Source organism: Calliopsis andreniformis, chromosome 6 (assembly GCF_051401765.1).
Source record: "Calliopsis andreniformis isolate RMS-2024a chromosome 6, iyCalAndr_principal, whole genome shotgun sequence".
In the NCBI taxonomy this organism is placed as follows: Eukaryota; Metazoa; Arthropoda; class Insecta; order Hymenoptera; family Andrenidae; genus Calliopsis; species Calliopsis andreniformis.
In genome coordinates, this window is record NC_135067.1 from 2,332,907 (window position 1) to 2,351,111 (window position 18,205).

Sequence of the window (18,205 nt, forward strand, 5' to 3'; positions counted from 1 at the left end):
GGTTGCAAATGTTTCCCAGGTGCTCCAAAAACACGTTCAAAGTCCTAAAAAAGGAAATATGATCTTAAAGAATTTTTAACTTCGGATCAATGAAAATTACTTTAACATAAATATAAATCAAAGTAAAAATTACGGGAAAATGATACATGTACAACCAAAAATATAAACTATTCAAACATAACAAATGTACAATAAATTATTTTGAATAATAAGTTTACAAAATTTTAATTACTTTTACTGCAGAGTTTGTCATTAGAAGTCTAAACAAATTTACTAAATTTCCATTATGGATGAAACATTTGGGAATTCAATGGTAAAGTGGGAGTCAGACAGAAACAGGTAATAGGAGAGACCACTTTTCAATGGACGAACTTGAATTCCCTGTCAGTTCACGGACGTTTGTCTGGCAATGTTCTACGTCATGCGATTACCGTTACCTCTTCTATTATTTCTCGTCTTCACGCTAAAACAATATCTGGCGGGTAAAAAAAGCGTTATTTAATCCGTTATTTTGTTGCTTGTTGATTTATCAATATTTTGAAATTTTGTTGATTTATTAATGTTATATCTTAATTTGATTATGTATGTTAATACAAGATATTCTAGAACCGATGGTACAAGTGAACAGGTAGGAATTCTATAAGAAAAAATAAGTAAAAACGTAAAATGACATTTATCGGTACTACATTTTGTCTTCGAAAATATTGGTATTGAATTTTAGTCAAATATACTGGTATACGAAATATGGTTTTCGATGCTTCAGGGTTGTAAAAAAGTAAAATACAAAATATAAATTAAGATTTTAAAAATCTTGTTATATATTTTCAATTCTATTTTCTGTAAATTCATCCCCTTTTCGCTTGTATCATCAGTCTTGATATATCCTATATACAGGGTGCTGTATACAACTAGGTTCAATCATAAGGTTTAAATGTCAGAAAATAGACAATAATTTCATTGAGCAAAATTAAATGGTGTATGTGTCTACTCCAAAAGTAAAAGTATTTTAAAGATTTCGAAATCAGATCAATTTTTTAAAGTGGAGTTATATATTCTTTTATGTATCAGTAAATTCATCTCTTTATTCTCTATAAAAATATAGGTATTAGAGCACTTAAGTATATCATAAAGTGGTTAATTTTTAATATATTTGAACTTCATTTTGCAATATTGTACTTGAACCTACGTACGCTTGAACGTTTTTCATGTGCATTGTTTGTGTTTACTAACAATTTTATGATATCTGTAACATCAGCTGATTTAATATTTTAAATAAGTATAAGTATTTTCTCTTCGTAGTACTAATACGATTTATTTATTTAATAAATTTCTTTAATTATGAAAAATATTCGAATGACCCGCCATTACATTCCACGGATGCATTCTTTTCTTCGCATTTCTCATATTATAACCGATTTAAAATGGTGTTATTTTTGATATTTTGAAAATTAAACTGATTTAAATGTCTAACATCCATTATGAACACGACACAAATACATGTTATCCTTGAAAAATTCTCATAGGAAAAAGTCTCGAGACGTCAAGTCTGGCGAACACAATGAAGAAATGAAGTTCAATATGATGTATAACAAAATATATAATTCCATTAAAAGAACTGAAGTGATCTTGAAATTTTCGAAGTGTCTCCACTGTCTGAGTAAACACATACAATAGGACTAATTTATGCATCATCCAACATCATTTAATGTTGCTTAATGTAATTTTTTCTATCTTTTACTATTTAAGAACTATAACGAAGTCTAGTTTCGTGAAACATCCTATATACATAGATATGTATATATTTACGTTAAATCCATTTTTTTTGTATATTAGTATTACGATTTTTTGCCAGTTTTCTTTGCATAATCTAACAACATAAAATCGATTTTAGTACCAATTTTAAATGGTTACAAAAGTTGTACCAGTTCTAGATGAGATATCAAATATTTTAGAATCTATAATTGATAAAAATTTGATCTTAGTGAAATATAAAACACTTCTTCATTTTTGCAATTCTATTTATGCCCCTAACACGTTCTAATTAGTTTAATCAATACTTTTAAACCATACGTTTTATCTTTAATCTGTAATTTTATCAAAGTTCGCAGCCTAAAGGGTATAAACAACATTGTATTAAAAAAAATAATTTAATAATAAACAATCAAATTTTATCATGTTACAGAAGAAATATGGGAACAGGATTTATCCATGGATATGGAAATTGGAGCTTCCACAGAAGGATATGATCAAGTTGCTCTGCGTTGTGGAGCCGAGAAAATGACAGTAGACCTGAAAACTTCCGAGGAGTTTTCAGGCGTAATATACACTCAGGGAAGCTTCTATTCTAAGCAATCTCCTTGTTTTCTTGACGCAGCCCGTGGTGGTACTTTTATAATGAGCATTCCTTTTGATCAATGTGAAACCGAAAATGTTAGTACTTATTGCTAATTTTTACATAATATCTCCAAGACAATACAAAAATAATTTAAAACGTATTATCTGTTAAATTAGGAGGGCAATAAATACAAAAACATTTTAATTATTCAACACGACGATGAGTTAGTTACTCCAGGTGATGCGGCTTTTATTTTAGAATGCGATTTCTCCCAACCGAGAGATCTCACAGTATCAGCTGAACTAAATGAACTCGATAAGAGGTAAGTGGTACTTTAAAAAGAAAACGGTTTGAGTTTAATGCTCTACATGATTACGTAACTCAACAATTGTTTTACAATTTCTTTATTTTCCAATCACTCAACCTTTAATTGCATATTTCTGATTACATTATCTTTATAAAAATGTCTAATTACACTCTCATTTTCAGAGAAGTGAGATCGAGCATATCTCTGATAGACGCGGATCCTGGCAGAGACAAAACAAAAAGAATGGCGTACGTAGAAAGCGATAATGAAGAAGTCATCTTTGTACCTAGTTCAATTTCTAAGATTAACGACGAATTATAGACTCATCGTAGGCAAATGTTACATAATATAATAACTCAATGTTCGAGGGATATGTGATCCAAATCGAAGGAAAAGCTGTTCTTTCTGAAATTTAAGCATGCATTTCCAAGCATTGCTATGTTATTTTCTTCTGATATTGTATTTTGTATTTTCTAATTCTGGCTGACGATGAGTGATTCTAACTGAATGCAAGGAAATATTCAATGAAATGTAATATCAGTAGTAGAATTCCACTCACTGCATGATTAATTTTTTTCCCGTCAATGGCATTGACTCGTTATACTTACAATGATTTTGTATCAACGTCTTCAACGATATACGATACGATACTTTGATAACCTTGTACTATATGATGAATATTTTGGAAACAAACTCGATCGATACTATATTATCTACGTTACTGGCAAAATTTATTGCATCACTTGAGTACCATTGAAAAATTGTCGAACTTCGAAGATCCATAACGTTGTTGATAGCCACTCAAATTCGATTCAACAAAAAGTGTATTAAACCTATATTTTTATCCTTTTGTCCAGTTTTGTCTAAATTGGTACATAAGGTGCACAATTTTCCCATAAATAGATAGTTGATTAATCGTGAAAATTTCATCTTTTTTGACAGCACTGTATCGTGTAGACAATAGCATTTACAATTTTGATCTATAATGTCGGGAAAGTGTGATCATTCTTCTTCAAAACACACGAAACAATTGCGTTAAAAATGATACTTTTTAATAAAGTTATAGTCGTTTAAAAGAAAAATCCACTTCTACACTTTTCGTACATGGACATTTTTTAGAGCAATATATTGTAAAATAATAAACTAAAAAAATATATTTTATTTATTCGAGACTAAGAGGAATGCAATAGAATTACAAGTAAACAAAGTTATAAATAATGAAATTACAAATGTCGGCATCACTGTCGACAGTAAAGGTGAAAAAATTTTAGTTCAAAATGTTTGTTCACCGCTGTTAAATTTATGCAATGTTAAATGATTTTGAACTCTATTTTTATTAAAGAAGTAAGTGAACTTTATTTGATTAAAGATGTAGTAGATGCTAAGATGTACAAAAACGTTTTACAAGAAAAGTTACTGTCCTTAATTTTGGAATCCTTTGGATATATAGACAACTATACTTATCAAGATGATTCGGTACCTTATTACTTACCAGATAAAGGAAGTGTACATGTATCATTATATTATTTTTATATGAGGCACTCAGAACCAAAAAGATGCAGATGACATTTTTGAAATTTTTGAGTTAAGAACAAAAATGGTTAATTAAATCATTAAATATAATATTGCAAGTAATGTAACGTAAGTAATCGTTTTACGTAAAAATACCATTTAAAGGCCAGAAAAATTAACTAATAAGAAAATTATTAAAAAAAATTAATGTCAAAGGGATGCAACTGATTTATTATCTCATACGCAATAGTATAAATGTTACTGTAAATGTCTGAAAAGTGGTCAATCCGAGCATTTAGCAAAATGATTTGGCAAAAGTCCGATATGAAAGTGTTTACAAGTTTTTTTGAACTTTTATTACCTCTCCTGGTAAATGCTAAAATTTACTGGTGAAACTTAGGGTTTATCAATTTTCGAATGTTTACAATAACATAATACCAATTTACCCAACAAAACAATTCATGTTACTAAAGTGTCTTTAAAATATATTTTATATTTCTTTCCATTTTTTCCCATAAAAAAACTAATTGCGAAAAATTTAGTTATTGCCAAAGGGATGCAAGTATAATATAGATTATTTTCTGTATAATCAATAATTCAAACCAAAAAATAAAATTCGTTAGAAATTTGGGTATACGATCCTTACTATATTAAGCATCAAATATAACTTAATTTTCGTAGAGATTTGACATGGAATTTCTTTAACGCATTTCAAGTTCAAACTCGATTTCCTCGATGTCAGAAAAATGTCACAAGCATCCCTTTGGTTTTAGGTGCTATGTATTTAATTATTTTTATAAATAAAATATATTTTTTCAATTTCTTATTTTATCATACATTGCTCAAAAAAGTTAGTAAAAATTAGTTAATAAAAATGAAACTATTCTTTCTAAAAAGTATTCTTTTCTAATTTAGTTTCAAATATATATGCCAAAATTGTTACTTACACGATACATTGGTTGTCAAACATGAAGAAATTTTCATGATTTTGCTCTATTGATATGATACATCAAACTTCATACAGTGAATTTAGGAAATTAAATTAATATAAAAGCATAAATAATGTTCATTTGTTAGAACTTCTTACATTCGATTTTCCATTATTGCAAGTAATTTTTCAATGTTAATTAGTACAATCGTATTTTACTTATATATTTTTTATGTCGTAATTTTTTTTTCAGTTCATGTAGTATATGTGTTTAGGTAAATATCTTGATGTCAAATATTTTATTTCAGTTACGTTTTATTAAATTAATAAAATGCTAATATCATACTATCCAGTATCGTTTATTTATAATATTATAATACCGATATTGATTCGTGTACGTACTTTCAGTCTTGCTTTTTGTTATGTTATTTTATACATTTAGTTATGCATTTAGACTATTATTTCTTCTGGTTTCTACCATTAAGCGAAATAAGAGAGCGATTGTTCCTTTTTCTGTGAAGATTAAATGTTTCAAGCTTGATAGAAAATATCGACAAAATCTAATCGAGTCTTAAACGCAGATAGAGCCATATTTTTCCATTGAAATTCGATTAAACAATTTTTAGGCTATTAATTTCGTCGTGCAGACTTATTTCAAGGAGGAATAATGGCGAAGCTTTCTGATTCACTGCGTACACAGTGAAAAAGCCTTAATTGTCATTATGTATTAAATATAAATATTTTAAGAGTCAGATTCACTAACAAGCACAGCAACTTTTAATTCAATTCCGTAGATTATTTATACCTCATTTTCTGATGATTTGATTCGAAGAGGTCAGTTGATAACTGGATCAAGGATAGCTTTGTAAGAAAAATCTTTAAAAAATTCATTATTTTGTCAATATTCACAAATAAAATTTACAAACATAGCGAATCTTAACATAATATGTATGGTATTCCAGAAACAATTTGATTAACACTGGTATAATCGGTTCATAAAAAAATAATTGCCAATTATGTTATTTTGTACAGTAATTATTACGATCAATTTTATGTACAAACTGCCCGTTGATAACAACGGACCATAATGATAGATACAATAATGTATCTAACGAATTACTTGAACGAACGGCTGGAATACTCTGGAAGAGTTTCGTTTCACAAGCACAAAATGTAACCTTCTTAATTTAACGATTAATGAGATTCGAAAACTATTTGAGTAGTCATTTATGTATTTCAAATAGTTTTCCGAAGAAAATATGTTCAAATCCGATAGAATTGATTTTTAGAATTTTATAAATTTAATTTCTGGAAAGATTCAACAGCAACGTTTGTAACAATGTTAACAACGTTTCTTTGTTTCTTAAAAAAATCTGAAGCAATTCTGATTTTGAGGGTACAAAAAAATGAACAGGCTATAGAATAAATTTTAGTTGTACTACTCATAAAAATGAGATACACAGTTAGAGTAGTACAATAATAAGAAAATTGCATTGAATGTTCAAAATTCCACTGTTCCTAATATTGAATTCATCTTTCAAAACCTGATATATGACTCATATGTACAAAATTGAAATGTAATCAACTATTTTGAATGTAATATTCATAAATTTGTGTGGAAGCCATAAACAGGCTTTTTAAACTAGATATCCCCAATATATGAAATTAAACAAATTCACTAGTTGGATGCTGTAGAAATGATAAAAGAATGATATTTTGAAGCAAGTTTATCGTTTGAAAAACAGAAATATTTACCGCTGCAGATTTGCATGCATTTGTATTATGCGTCCTACCTAATCATGTTACCTATCCCCACTCCTGTTATTCGCTTGGTCTCTTCTATATAAGAACGAATTACCCGCGTAGTAAGTTGTTGTTTGAAACAAGCAGCGGAGAGTTAGTTGCGATCTCGTGCTGTTCTGTTAAAGGAAACTACAATATTAGCTAATATTTATAAAGAATTATGGCAACGGTAAAATTTAAAGAAGATTCGCCGTATACAAAATCAAATCCATCGCCTCCTCAGCAGGATTATCTTTATCAGAAGTAAGCATTCAGACTTTAATCGGTGTTTTGACGTTTAAATTTTTCCACGTTTTCAGTTCTGCGATTTTGAATCATGAATATAAACTTTAATATCTTCTTCCTTTTCATGAATGACTAAAAGTTATTTACATATCATTCCAGGTATTTAGAAGACCTTACATTAAAGAAGGAGCTACGTCATCCAAAAGTGAAATTCGCTTTATTTGGTGTAGGTCGTGCAGGAACTATTCATTTGAGTAACATAATTGCTAGTCCTCGTGTAAAGCTGTTGTATATAGTGGATGACGTTGAATCAAACTGGGATAGTTTAAGGGATTATTGGCACCTAGAAGATGTCACCTTTTTAAATAGCAAACAGGCAGATAAGGTGTACAATGACCCTCAGTAAGTATCTGATTTTATGCTAATATTCTCAACAAATTTGAAATCAGAAAATACTATAGAAACTTCTATTTTTTGTTTTGTTATTTGTCATACGTATTAAATTTATGACACATATTTTGGTCTAAATAATCAGCAAATTTAAAGATATGTCTAAAAAGAGGTTTGTTAAAGTTTATTACCACTAAAAAATTATTTGTTGTGGCATTGTGTTCTGTATTTGATATTATTATGATCGTTTGTCTAGCATTTCTGTGGAAATGTATAAAATAATGTATAGTGTATTTATATTATAGTTCAGTTTTCTGCTTCAATACATTATTACCTATACTATGACTCAAAGTAATTCAATGATTACAGGTTGAAATACATTTATCATCATTTTATCCACTATGCTTGACCTACTTATGAGTAATTAAGCTAATAGATAATAGTAATACAGGAAATGTGCACAAATATCCAAAAATTTTCTATAGCTTCCAAATTTTTTAAGAAAATATAGCAATTCTACCATTATTAAGTATTACTGCAAGTGGGTCTAGAGGCTCAATTAACAAATTATCTTTGATATAGAGTGGACGCAGTTATTGTAGCATCACCTACATATACACACGAAATGATTGTAAGGAAGGCATTAGAAGCAAAAAAAGCAGTTTTTTGTGAGAAACCAATAGCTGAGACTCGTGATAGTACTATCAAGTGCTATGATACTGCTAAAAGGATTGGTAAACCATTGTTTTGCGCCTTCAACAGACGTTTTGATCCCAGTTATTCAACTGTTAGAGACAGAGTTAGAAATGGAGAGATTGGACATGTTCACATTATTAAAACTATCTCTCGGGACTCTCCCCTTCCTGGACTAGAATATTTGAAAATTTCTGGTGGTATATTCCATGATTGTATGGTCCATGACTTGGATATAATGACTTGGATTCTTGGGGAATATCCCATTAAGGTATTAACCTTTAATTAGTATTAGCAAGATATTGTAAAATCCTAACTAGAAGAAAAGTTGAATTAAATGGATTAAATAATATTTATTAAAAGATTAAGGCACATTTCACTAATTTCAATAACCCTGATATATGCTGTCAGGGTCAATGGCCTGAGTAATTTTACTTAATACGTACATTCGTCGTTCAGTCAGTTTTAGAGATGTATGTAAAAATATTTTCGATAACTTATATCGTGGTTTTAAGGCGTGGGTGAAGACTGAGATAATTTTCGGATAGGTCTGGGTTAGATAGATATGGGTTATATTGGGTGTTCTGTACATGGAAGAGAAAGAAAGATCAGAGTAAGTTAGAATTAGAATTTTTGAAAGAGGCATTCCGACAGAAATTTTTAGTAAATAAATTGGGCATATCTTCAGTCACAGTTGTTGACTGAGCTAACCTTTGAGGAACATGTAAATATGACAAACACCTTCTTTAATACTACCACAAATTGTATTTGACGATATGCGCAGTCCATTTATTAAAAACTCTTATTCAGGAGGTATTGACCTAGTAGTCACTGTAGAAGTTGAAATATGAACAAATGGTTAAAACCACACAGGACATGGAGCTGTTTTCAAAAAAATATAGCTCTACTAGGTTTTGAGCCGTCTTTCTTTCCCGTGTACTCGACATACAGACCTATCCTAGACTTAGACTAAACCTGACCCGGGCCTGATCTAGGTCTGATTCTAAACTATTTAACTCGGACCTACCCGACTACTATCCTTATTTTGTCTCAGACCTTAAAAATACGATATATGAGATATCGAAGATATATATGCGTATATTTCTAAAATTAAAAAAAAGGTGGTTATATGTATAGGAAAATATTGTTTAGAATGTTTACCACGACGACATATTTCAAAGTCATTAAAAACTGGCGATGAGTGTGCTAATAATTTATAATTACCTTTATTAATTTAATTTCCAACTAGTAACATGAGATACAGATGTTTCTATTGATGATGATCAAACTGTTGTCAAAATTGAAATTACTCTTACTTAAATGTTGCAACAAGCTTAACTACAATATATAGTTATTAAGAAGAAATAAGAAATATTTAGTATCACTAATCGGAAATTAAAAAAGGCATTTGAAATATCTTGAACTTTCATTAGCACTTATTAATTTAAGATACTAGGTAAAGGTACATACTGTGTTGTGACTGTTCACTTAATAGAACTGTTTTGTTACAGATTGCTGTTCAAGCTCATGCACACATTCCAGAAATCAAAGCATTAGGTGACTACGATACAGTAGTTGTGTCCCTGTACTTTCCTTCAGGTACCTTGGGAATTATAGACGTATCACGACATAGTAGCTTTGGATACGATCAGCGTCTCGAAGTATTTGGTCCGAAGGGTATGATAACTGCGGACAACGAGCGGCCCACTCACTCTTTGACGATGCAATATGGTCTGCAGGGACCGATCGGTGCTCCTATATGGTATTCGTTTGCCAGTAGATTCATGAACGGTTATCGCAGGGAGCTGGATCACTTTATCAATATTGTTCTCGGCAAAGCAGAGTCATCCGTATTACCTAAGCAGACTCTAGCTGTATGTAAAATTGCTTGTGCTTGCGAAGAATCCGTTCGTACTGGAAAACTGGTCGAAATCAAATGGGAGAAGGATGAATTGCCAGAAACCATTTAAAGAAATAGTGAACTTTGTAAATTAGAAACACATCGATTTTCTCCATTGCGTGCTTTATCAAATTGGTTGAGATATACTTGTACAATTTTAATAAACGATAATTAACGTCTACGGTGTGTTTTTCTTCGAGCAGGCATAAATTTCTGAAGTTCCTTTTTTAGGGCGAGTTGAATTGAAAGTCTTTGTAAACTATGGTTAGCATAGGACATAAAATGTGGAAACATGGAGTGAAACACTATGTATGTTACATTTCATTTTCAGTTTCCTTTTTTTTTACATATCTGATATAATAAACAAAATACAGAAAAGTACCATACGTCTTAAATATAGATAGTTAAAATAGTACAAAAATTCATGTTGTCTATTGATGTAGACTCGACCAATGGTCATCTAAAAAAAGTAATAATAAAAAATTACAACTTGTAAATTAGTTGTTTTCAATAAAATAACATGTAAATGGAAACCCTCAGGACTTGTTGATCCACGACCTATGTCTTTTCCTCTATTTAATAAATTATTGGAGGAACTAATTTTTCCATTGTATTACAATTGGTTTTTACTTCTCGAATTGATCTAATCTTGTAGAAAACAACAAACATGACAAAACGTTTGTTTTACTTCCATAGAAAAGAACGAACTGTTTAACTTAACTTAGAACTCTTTAATTTACCTTAAACTGCCCTTAAACTTATCTGCATTATGATAACTATAGTTGGATATCAGAATAAGTCGATTTGGTGTTTATACATAATGTTTTGCATATATAACAAAAAAGAAAAAAAGGATAGGCACAGAATGTACGGCATGGTGCATGTATAAGGCGTAACGCCTATACGTTTAAATATTTACAGAAGTAGTAGACGAATTCAAATGGAACTAAAATGTTGAATGGTTAAATATTTGATTTACTATTTTCATGAATATCTTAAAATCACCATTTATATGTATTATAGTTGGAGGACAGTTTCGCAAGGTGCGTGCGCGTGTCGCGTATGTGTACATGTGTATATGTACAAATTGACCGCCTAACGCTACCTACATAAGACAAACTTTTAAAGTTCATCTCCTGTAAAGTTTTAAAAGAAATAGTAATTTAATACAAAAGAGTTTAGTTGAACTGTTCTTGTACTAGATCTCAGACTAATCTAGTGATATATTATAATTTGTTTACTAAGTTGCAAATGCATCATGTAGAGAACCTTAAAGACCTTCGAAAACACTTACTTAAATACTCAAGAAGTCGAAACAATAACAAGGTATTTGTTTCAAGGTATTTGTTTTACCGGCATATGCGTAAATTAATTCCCATTTAAAAATTATACTATTAACTTTAAGATATAGTTGCAAAACAAAGGCAGACTGGCTCTTTCGTCATAACTTAATTATCAACATTTTATGATCCACTTGAAGTTCTTCACCACTCCCATAAACATTACGACGTATATTTGTTACATTTTGCATAACTACTGCAAGTTCAACGTTCTTGTTTAAAATGCCCGATGAAATTTAATTCCTATTGTTGAGCAAAGAACGTATCTGCCTGAGCATCATTGGTCATTTTGGTGCACCGAACTATTAATATTATTATTAATGTTAAAAAATCGCTATCAAAATCGCTATCAAAATCGCTATCAAGTATAAATCCTTTTCTTTAGAAACGAAGTACAAGATCTTGCATTTCTTACATGTAAATGGACTTAAGATTTAAAAAGTAATGTACTAATAACTTTAAGCATATTAGGCACTAACAATTATTTTTACAAAAATAACTATTAGCAACAAATATACTAAAAATTATAATGTCTATCAACTTTTACATCTTAAATCCATTTCCAATCGAAAAAAATACCATTTCAAATGACTTCACCTCACGCGTCTTATTCACAATCGTAAAAATTCTGTACTTCCCTTTCCTCTTCATGTGATGTAATTGATTTAAAATTTCAGAGATTTGGCAAACAACGCAGCAGTTGCTTGTGCTTTGTCTCCATTAAATCGACGCAGTTCCGCAATAACTTGTGCTCTAGTAAAACCCAAGACTTCAATCTCCTTTACTGTTTCCTCTGTAAACTGATCGATGGGCAAAATAGTAGTTTCTGACGGTGTTGATCTGCTCGGCGTAACCGATGACTTACTAGAGTTATTGCTTTCTGGACCGTCTAAAAAGCACACAAAACTAACTTTCTCTCAGATTCTTCATGAATAACAAATAAATTCACAAATGCATGCACGGTGTGACTAGATTTCTGTTTATTAAACACATTGGGCCAGGAAAATGACAGGATTTGTTTTCGTTTCAGGAACTTCCTGGGGTGCAGAAAAAAGTGTTAATGTAGGAATCCTTTTGTTTTTGTTGTTAATGAATGGCATAGAAAAGGTATAAAGGAAGAACTAAGAATAGTTTTACACTTACCATTCTGCTGACGCTGCTTTTTGGCATCTCTAGAACTGTCCTCCAGTGCTCTTTGGAGTTCTCCATCATCAAAGACTTCATCATTGTTACCACTCAACCTTGCACACTCAGGCAGATCACCTAACAATACATACGACTATATTGTATAATAAAATAAAAAAAATATTTTACAGTTTCAAGTTCTTTTGGTAAGTATACCTTCTGCAAGAAATGGTGTTTTTGTGCCTGTGGTTCCAATTTTTAGCACATTCTTTTTGAGGTCTATGCAACATTGATGTCTCTTTAACATATCCAAACCAAGTAACATATCCATAGGTTGTTCTTCAAGAACACTGAATGAAGTTGTTAAGTGATCATTGCCAATCTGAATTTGTACCATGTGTATACGTCCAATAACCCGCTGAACTCCAATACCTTTGGCTACTCCAGCCCACCTTGTATCAACTAGCCGCATTATGTGGCATCTTTCAGCACAAGCAGCAGACATTATAGTTGACTGTGCACCTATATTTTTTAATAGAAGTATTTCAATAGTAATAAAATTTTATTACCAATTAAATGAACATCAATACTTTTATAAAGTTTTAAAATGTGTCATACATCTGAATACAGATTTTAATATCTAAAAATAGAGTGCCCTTCTGAGAAGAACCATACTACAAAGAATGACTTTCAAAATGCAGGAATTTAAAAATAGACGCTCACGAACCAAACGCGACCAAACAAAGATATTTAAAAATAATCTTGTCTCTGATTCACTAGTGGTTTCAGATACATCCTACATGTACTTGCATATTTCATTAAGCTTTTATTTAATTATATGAGCAGATAAGAAAAATAAGCACGCACCTGAATCAATAAATGCTTTAACAGGGAATCCATTAACTTTACAATTAATGTATAACATAACAACTGTTCCAAATATTTCTGGATTGTATTCCATTGCAGCTTCCATGTTTGCTTCTATGTTTTTCTGCCTAATTTCTTCTGCTATTAACCTCTGTGCTTCTGTATCAAATGGATCTGCATTCATCATCCTCAATCTCTGAGCCTGGCGCTCTTCTCGAGCTTTTATTTGCTCTCCAAGTACAGTAGAAAATCTATCTATAATTCAAATTTTTGTACTAATGTAAACTCTCAAAATTCTAAGCTAAAGAGAAAGAAATATGCTTTTATAAGACGCACCAAGATTTCCAGAAAGTAGAGCATCAGCTAGCCTAGGATTATTTTGTTTAAGCAGAGCTAGCTGATCCAGATTAGCTAAAAACATATCTCTTATCCTGGCTGGATTATCCTCACTCCTGGGGCTCTGCATTCTGCCAGCATTGTTTGAGGTAGTTGGCTGCCGACTATTGGATGTCCCTGGCACTCTGATGGAACTGAAGTCCAACATGGGAATAGCTAGAGTGACGTATCTTGGAATTTAATACATTCTCTTCTTTACGACAATTGATCATACAGTTGTGCAAAGCTATTCCAGATAACTATTTATGCTAGCAAAACCTTGCAGTGTAAACAAAGGAATAAAATAAACATTTTTTACAAGGGGCTAAAGGATTACAACTATAATAAATTATAAAACAGCATGTTTTGACCTATGACCTTCAAGTTCTAAACCATCAGAATATTTTCTGTAATATATATTCAAAAGAATCAAAACAGAAATCTGAAACAATAACTCACACAATAATCGGACAATGTGCACATATATCACACAAATAAAAACAAAGTCTAAAATGAACCTTTCTTCTCATACTCCAGATATCAGAAAACAATGTAATCCTACATGATACATAATCTTTCTTTTCATTATAATTAAAAGAAATATAGTTAACATTAGGAAAACATACTCAGTCAGACAAACTGAACTGAGTCAGGTATTCGCCAGGATTGTGCAACACATGCGAGTGATGGACATTTGGCTTTCGAAGGTGATCAGATTGAATGATCAATGGTGAACAAGTATAGAATGCTTGAAGAACGTAAATCGAAGCAGAAAAGCTAACCTCATGGGTCACCTCGATTGCCACAGTTAAATAATGGTGCGGTATGGAAGCTGACCTCCGTTAAAGGGTTGAAGGTTCAAGTCGGTCCCGCTGTGGTGCATATGTTGCAAGATCACCGCGTCACCATCCCGGATCCCATGGTCCTTTAGCGACTTCTTATCGTCCATCAGAGGCAGGCCGTTAAACGCGATCACGATCTCGTGCGCGGGTACACCGCTTTCGATTTCACAGAAAGCCTTGAAGTTCTCCAGCTCCAACTCTTCGCTGACATCTAGGACGAAGATGTCGTCGCTGAGCGTGGTTACGGTTACCTTCATTATTGTAGCCCTCGGTCGAAGTGTGCAGTCCAAATAATCACGGATTACTGTGGGGAATCAGTGTCAGGGGGCCAATGCAACCAAGCGAATTTCGACACAAGATTTTGTCGCCGCTCTCCTCTCCTCTCGCGGGGTTGCAGACGAAGAGCGGCTGCGGGATGTAAACAACAACCCAGCTCAGCAAAAATACTACCCGGTCTTGGAGGACTCGAGCTGAAGGCCACCTACATACCTACTGTTCGAGATATCGAAGAATGCTGACAATGAATTTATCGTGAATTGAGTGCTGACGATCTTTCACGCGGCAAATTTAAAGTTACAAATATGAAATATGCAAACAAAGGTGTGCGGATTCCTGAAAATCACGGGTACGCGCGATTTTGGTTGAGTTAAGAAAAGTCAAACGGGATTAAGCAACCTTTCGAATGTAACTACCAAAGGATTGTACGATATATCAGGAAATGTTTATCGGGTTCTCAAAATTATCGGACTATATTTATAGAGTGTCAATTACTGTGTGGAAACCGATTACTGTAACCTTCCTCTTATTCTCACATGCAGCAAAATATAGCACTATTAAACTGAAAATATGTCTTTCTTTCATAAACTTGAATCTTTAAATAACGTATTCGAATTGAAAACATAACATATTTACTCTTCTAAAATACTGAAATACTAAACTAAATGTTAAAATACTAAAATAATGATACTAATAATTATTATAGGCTATAATGATTATTATAGGCTTAGTAATAATAATACTAAACTAAATACTAAAATACTAAAGTACACAATTATTGGCACACAGTAACTGGTTCATGAGTTGCTTTCTGTATTTTAATTAATATTTAAAGTTTTTTAATATTTTAATTACAAAAAATTGCTATAGTAGACAAAATCCCATAAACGCAGCTTCGCTGTTATTCGAAAGCATCCAGCAAAATTATTCAACTATTTATTTCTTCCTACAGTCATAAATATGTCAATGTCTTTTGTTAACAATTTAGAAATTTCATGTTCATTGCTTGTACGATACTCTTTGCGTTTGCATCTGTTGTCCTTTCTCCTTGATTTAAAAGTTTCGACCATGTACATACATGTCCACTTGAGAGTAAAGTATTTCGAGTTGCTCCGCGTGTATTTCTCGCAAAATGAACATTGCACTTGAGAGTAACTGTAAAAATTGAATTTCCACTGCACTAGAGAGAACTGACTCTCAAATGGACACGGATCTGAGTGTTTTGTTGGATAGTAAGTTCTCGGCGAGTAATCTAGTGTCTATCTTATGTGAGAGTAAACATTCTGGAAGCTGTTCTTAAATGAATATATAACACTGGTCTAAGAGTCTGGTCATACGAGCATTAAAGCTACGGATGTTACGACAGACGTATCTACAATCATACAAGCGTTTATTTCGTCATCCGTAATTATGAAAAGCTTCTTGTGTCGGTGAACGATAGCTATTTGCAGAAGATGGATGATATAGAAGAAGCAATTTATACTGTGTTAAAAGGAAATAAAAAAAAGGTAGATTAAGAAACTATAGAATACATTCTATAAGCAGTACATTTTTACTATATGGTGCATTATATATATTTTTTAATTAATTAGAAGCTGACGCAATAAAATTTTCTAATTATTTTATAAATAATAAACGAAGGGGTGATCGCAATTTCGTCATTCTTGATTTTCCTCTTATTTTGATTTCTAAAATCGCCCTTTAAAATTCCATCCACCTTTATCTGAATACCATGTATATGAACTATTGATCAAGCGTTCAAGGTGTTTTAACAGTGACGGATGACGGAGAAGGTGTAGTTTACAAATGAATCATACAATTTTTACTATTTTCTCTATTCTCTGAGAGGAACAAACTTTTATTGAGTTTTTCCTTGTCTGTCCCTATCACGATGAGGGCCGCTTCTCCTAATACAAAAAAGTCTGCAATGAAGAACGTCTGCGTAGTAGCACCGAAACGATAAGTAGATATGAGATTCGTATTCGTCCTAATGTTGATGCTGTAATTTTTATAACTACGATATTGTGCTCTTTAGAAAGGGAAATACTGCCTCACTGCTAGGCGTAGGGTAGAGTAGTGGACTGTATTATCGACGCATCCTCGATTCAAGGAAGTTGTCGAGCACGATTGCACTGAGTCCGTGGTCCGTGAATGTGAAGAACCACGATTAATAGTTCGAAACTACTCCCGATGGCTTATAACGACAGCATTCTATAACACTACGTTTACCACACAAGTATGCATCTATTTGTCACAATTGGCAATTTAATAGACGGGGTTATAGAGCCATGTCAACGGAGATGTGTTCCACTATTACATCATGTTGAGGGAGAATGGTGAGTGCACTGCTAACCATTGGTCAACCAAGGGGTGGTCTCTGGTTGCTTCAAAGCCAAATAACAATCTCTAGAGAATCTAAATGATTCTACTATTCAGTATTAATGGTGTATTTACAAAATTAACTAATATGCGAGCTGCTTCGATCGTCGAACACGTATACGCAGTATATATCAATCAAATCGAATGAACCAGGTTGTTCAAAAAGGGTAAAGATTAATGAGGAGAATTATTCAGTCCTTTTTTATCGTCTAGAGCAAGGTCGATAACCGATGTGCTTTATACGATGTGCTATTACTGACTGCTTTTGACTAACTTCTACCGAGATCCGGATGGGTGTGACAACGCGATCGCAAGAATGTCTAATTAGCCGTTATGCGATGCTGTCTATAGAGATGGGAAATACTTGGAAAAAGCAAACCGAATAAAACTCAGTTCAAATTAGCGATCTGAGCCAAGTAACCGAAAGAACTCAGCAGCTCGGAAAAATCGTGTAGCTCGAAAAAGCGAGCCACTCAAAAAATCTGAGCAGCTCGGTTCGACATTCGAGCGTATTTCAGGTAATCGTACAGACATGTGTAATACACGTATGGCAATAGATAATGGACTTTGCGTACCAGAAAATGACCTCGGTATAACTCTACATTCAAACAACTATCTTTTATTTAGATTTCAGAAATATAAATTAACTTTTAATATTTTCTTTGATATCCCCCAAAAAATTAATTTTTATATTTTTTATAATATAATCTTGAAACCTGGTTATTACATTTTACGAAACAGAAATAGGTATAACAATAGAATGTTGGATGACCTACTATCTAACTGTCTATTGATTCTGGTCTGAATCATTAGGTGACAATTGCAGATAAAGAATCATCTTCTATCGCGACCAAAACAAGTTACTTATAGCCACTTTCTTCTTCCGTACGAAGTTCAACGATGTCCAA

At 32.1% G+C, this 18,205-nt stretch overlaps 3 protein-coding genes across 6 annotated transcripts; 2 read left to right on the forward strand and 1 right to left on the reverse strand.

Annotated features, from left to right (window-relative positions):
• Window positions 1-418: 418 nt before the first annotated feature.
• Window positions 419-3,770, forward strand: LOC143180748 (cuticlin-1-like). Its single transcript, XM_076380698.1, has 4 exons — window positions 419-482; window positions 2,183-2,430; window positions 2,512-2,657; window positions 2,825-3,770. The coding sequence occupies exons 1-4, from the start codon at window positions 422-424 to the stop codon at window positions 2,961-2,963; spliced, it is 594 nt and encodes a 197-aa protein (XP_076236813.1). The 5' UTR covers window positions 419-421; the 3' UTR covers window positions 2,964-3,770.
• A 3,204-nt stretch (window positions 3,771-6,974) lies between these two features.
• LOC143180517 (putative oxidoreductase YrbE) lies at window positions 6,975-10,272 on the forward strand. The gene is made up of 4 exons (XM_076380290.1): window positions 6,975-7,128; window positions 7,270-7,512; window positions 8,083-8,464; window positions 9,705-10,272. Exons 1-4 carry the CDS (start codon window positions 7,046-7,048, stop codon window positions 10,161-10,163), a joined length of 1,167 nt encoding a protein of 388 aa, XP_076236405.1. The 5' UTR covers window positions 6,975-7,045; the 3' UTR covers window positions 10,164-10,272.
• On the reverse strand, window positions 10,200-15,143 carry Rngo (DNA damage inducible 1 homolog rngo). Of its 4 annotated transcripts, XM_076380287.1 has the most exons (7): window positions 15,132-15,143; window positions 14,638-15,050; window positions 13,762-13,977; window positions 13,426-13,680; window positions 12,775-13,080; window positions 12,577-12,696; window positions 10,200-12,322 (listed from the first exon to the last, which is right to left on the reverse strand). In XM_076380287.1, the coding sequence occupies exons 2-7, from the start codon at window positions 14,897-14,899 to the stop codon at window positions 12,099-12,101; spliced, it is 1,383 nt and encodes a 460-aa protein (XP_076236402.1). In that variant the 5' UTR covers window positions 14,900-15,050; window positions 15,132-15,143; the 3' UTR covers window positions 10,200-12,098. The 4 variants fall into 4 exon arrangements, with proteins under 4 accessions (XP_076236402.1, XP_076236401.1, XP_076236404.1 ...); XM_076380286.1 differs by lacking the exon at window positions 15,132-15,143 and having other exon boundaries at window positions 14,638-15,106; XM_076380289.1 differs by lacking the exon at window positions 15,132-15,143 and having other exon boundaries at window positions 14,583-14,714.
• Window positions 15,144-18,205: the final 3,062 nt, after the last annotated feature.

Coding starts and splice junctions, on each gene's coding strand:
- LOC143180748 (XM_076380698.1), top strand. CDS start 422: ATGCGATTACCGTTACCTCTTCTATTATTTCTCGTCTTCACGCTAAAA. Junction 2,431..2,511: donor ATCAATGTGAAACCGAAAAT/GTTAGTACTTAT, acceptor CTGTTAAATTAG/GAGGGCAATAAATACAAAAA. Junction 2,658..2,824: donor CTAAATGAACTCGATAAGAG/GTAAGTGGTACT, acceptor TCTCATTTTCAG/AGAAGTGAGATCGAGCATAT.
- Rngo (XM_076380287.1), bottom strand. CDS start 14,899: ATGAAGGTAACCGTAACCACGCTCAGCGACGACATCTTCGTCCTAGAT. Junction 13,681..13,761: donor TCTACTTTCTGGAAATCTTG/GTGCGTCTTATA, acceptor TTTGAATTATAG/ATAGATTTTCTACTGTACTT. Junction 12,697..12,774: donor AACACCATTTCTTGCAGAAG/GTATACTTACCA, acceptor ATGTATTGTTAG/GTGATCTGCCTGAGTGTGCA.
- LOC143180517 (XM_076380290.1), top strand. CDS start 7,046: ATGGCAACGGTAAAATTTAAAGAAGATTCGCCGTATACAAAATCAAAT. Junction 7,129..7,269: donor CAGGATTATCTTTATCAGAA/GTAAGCATTCAG, acceptor ATATCATTCCAG/GTATTTAGAAGACCTTACAT. Junction 8,465..9,704: donor TTGGGGAATATCCCATTAAG/GTATTAACCTTT, acceptor GTTTTGTTACAG/ATTGCTGTTCAAGCTCATGC.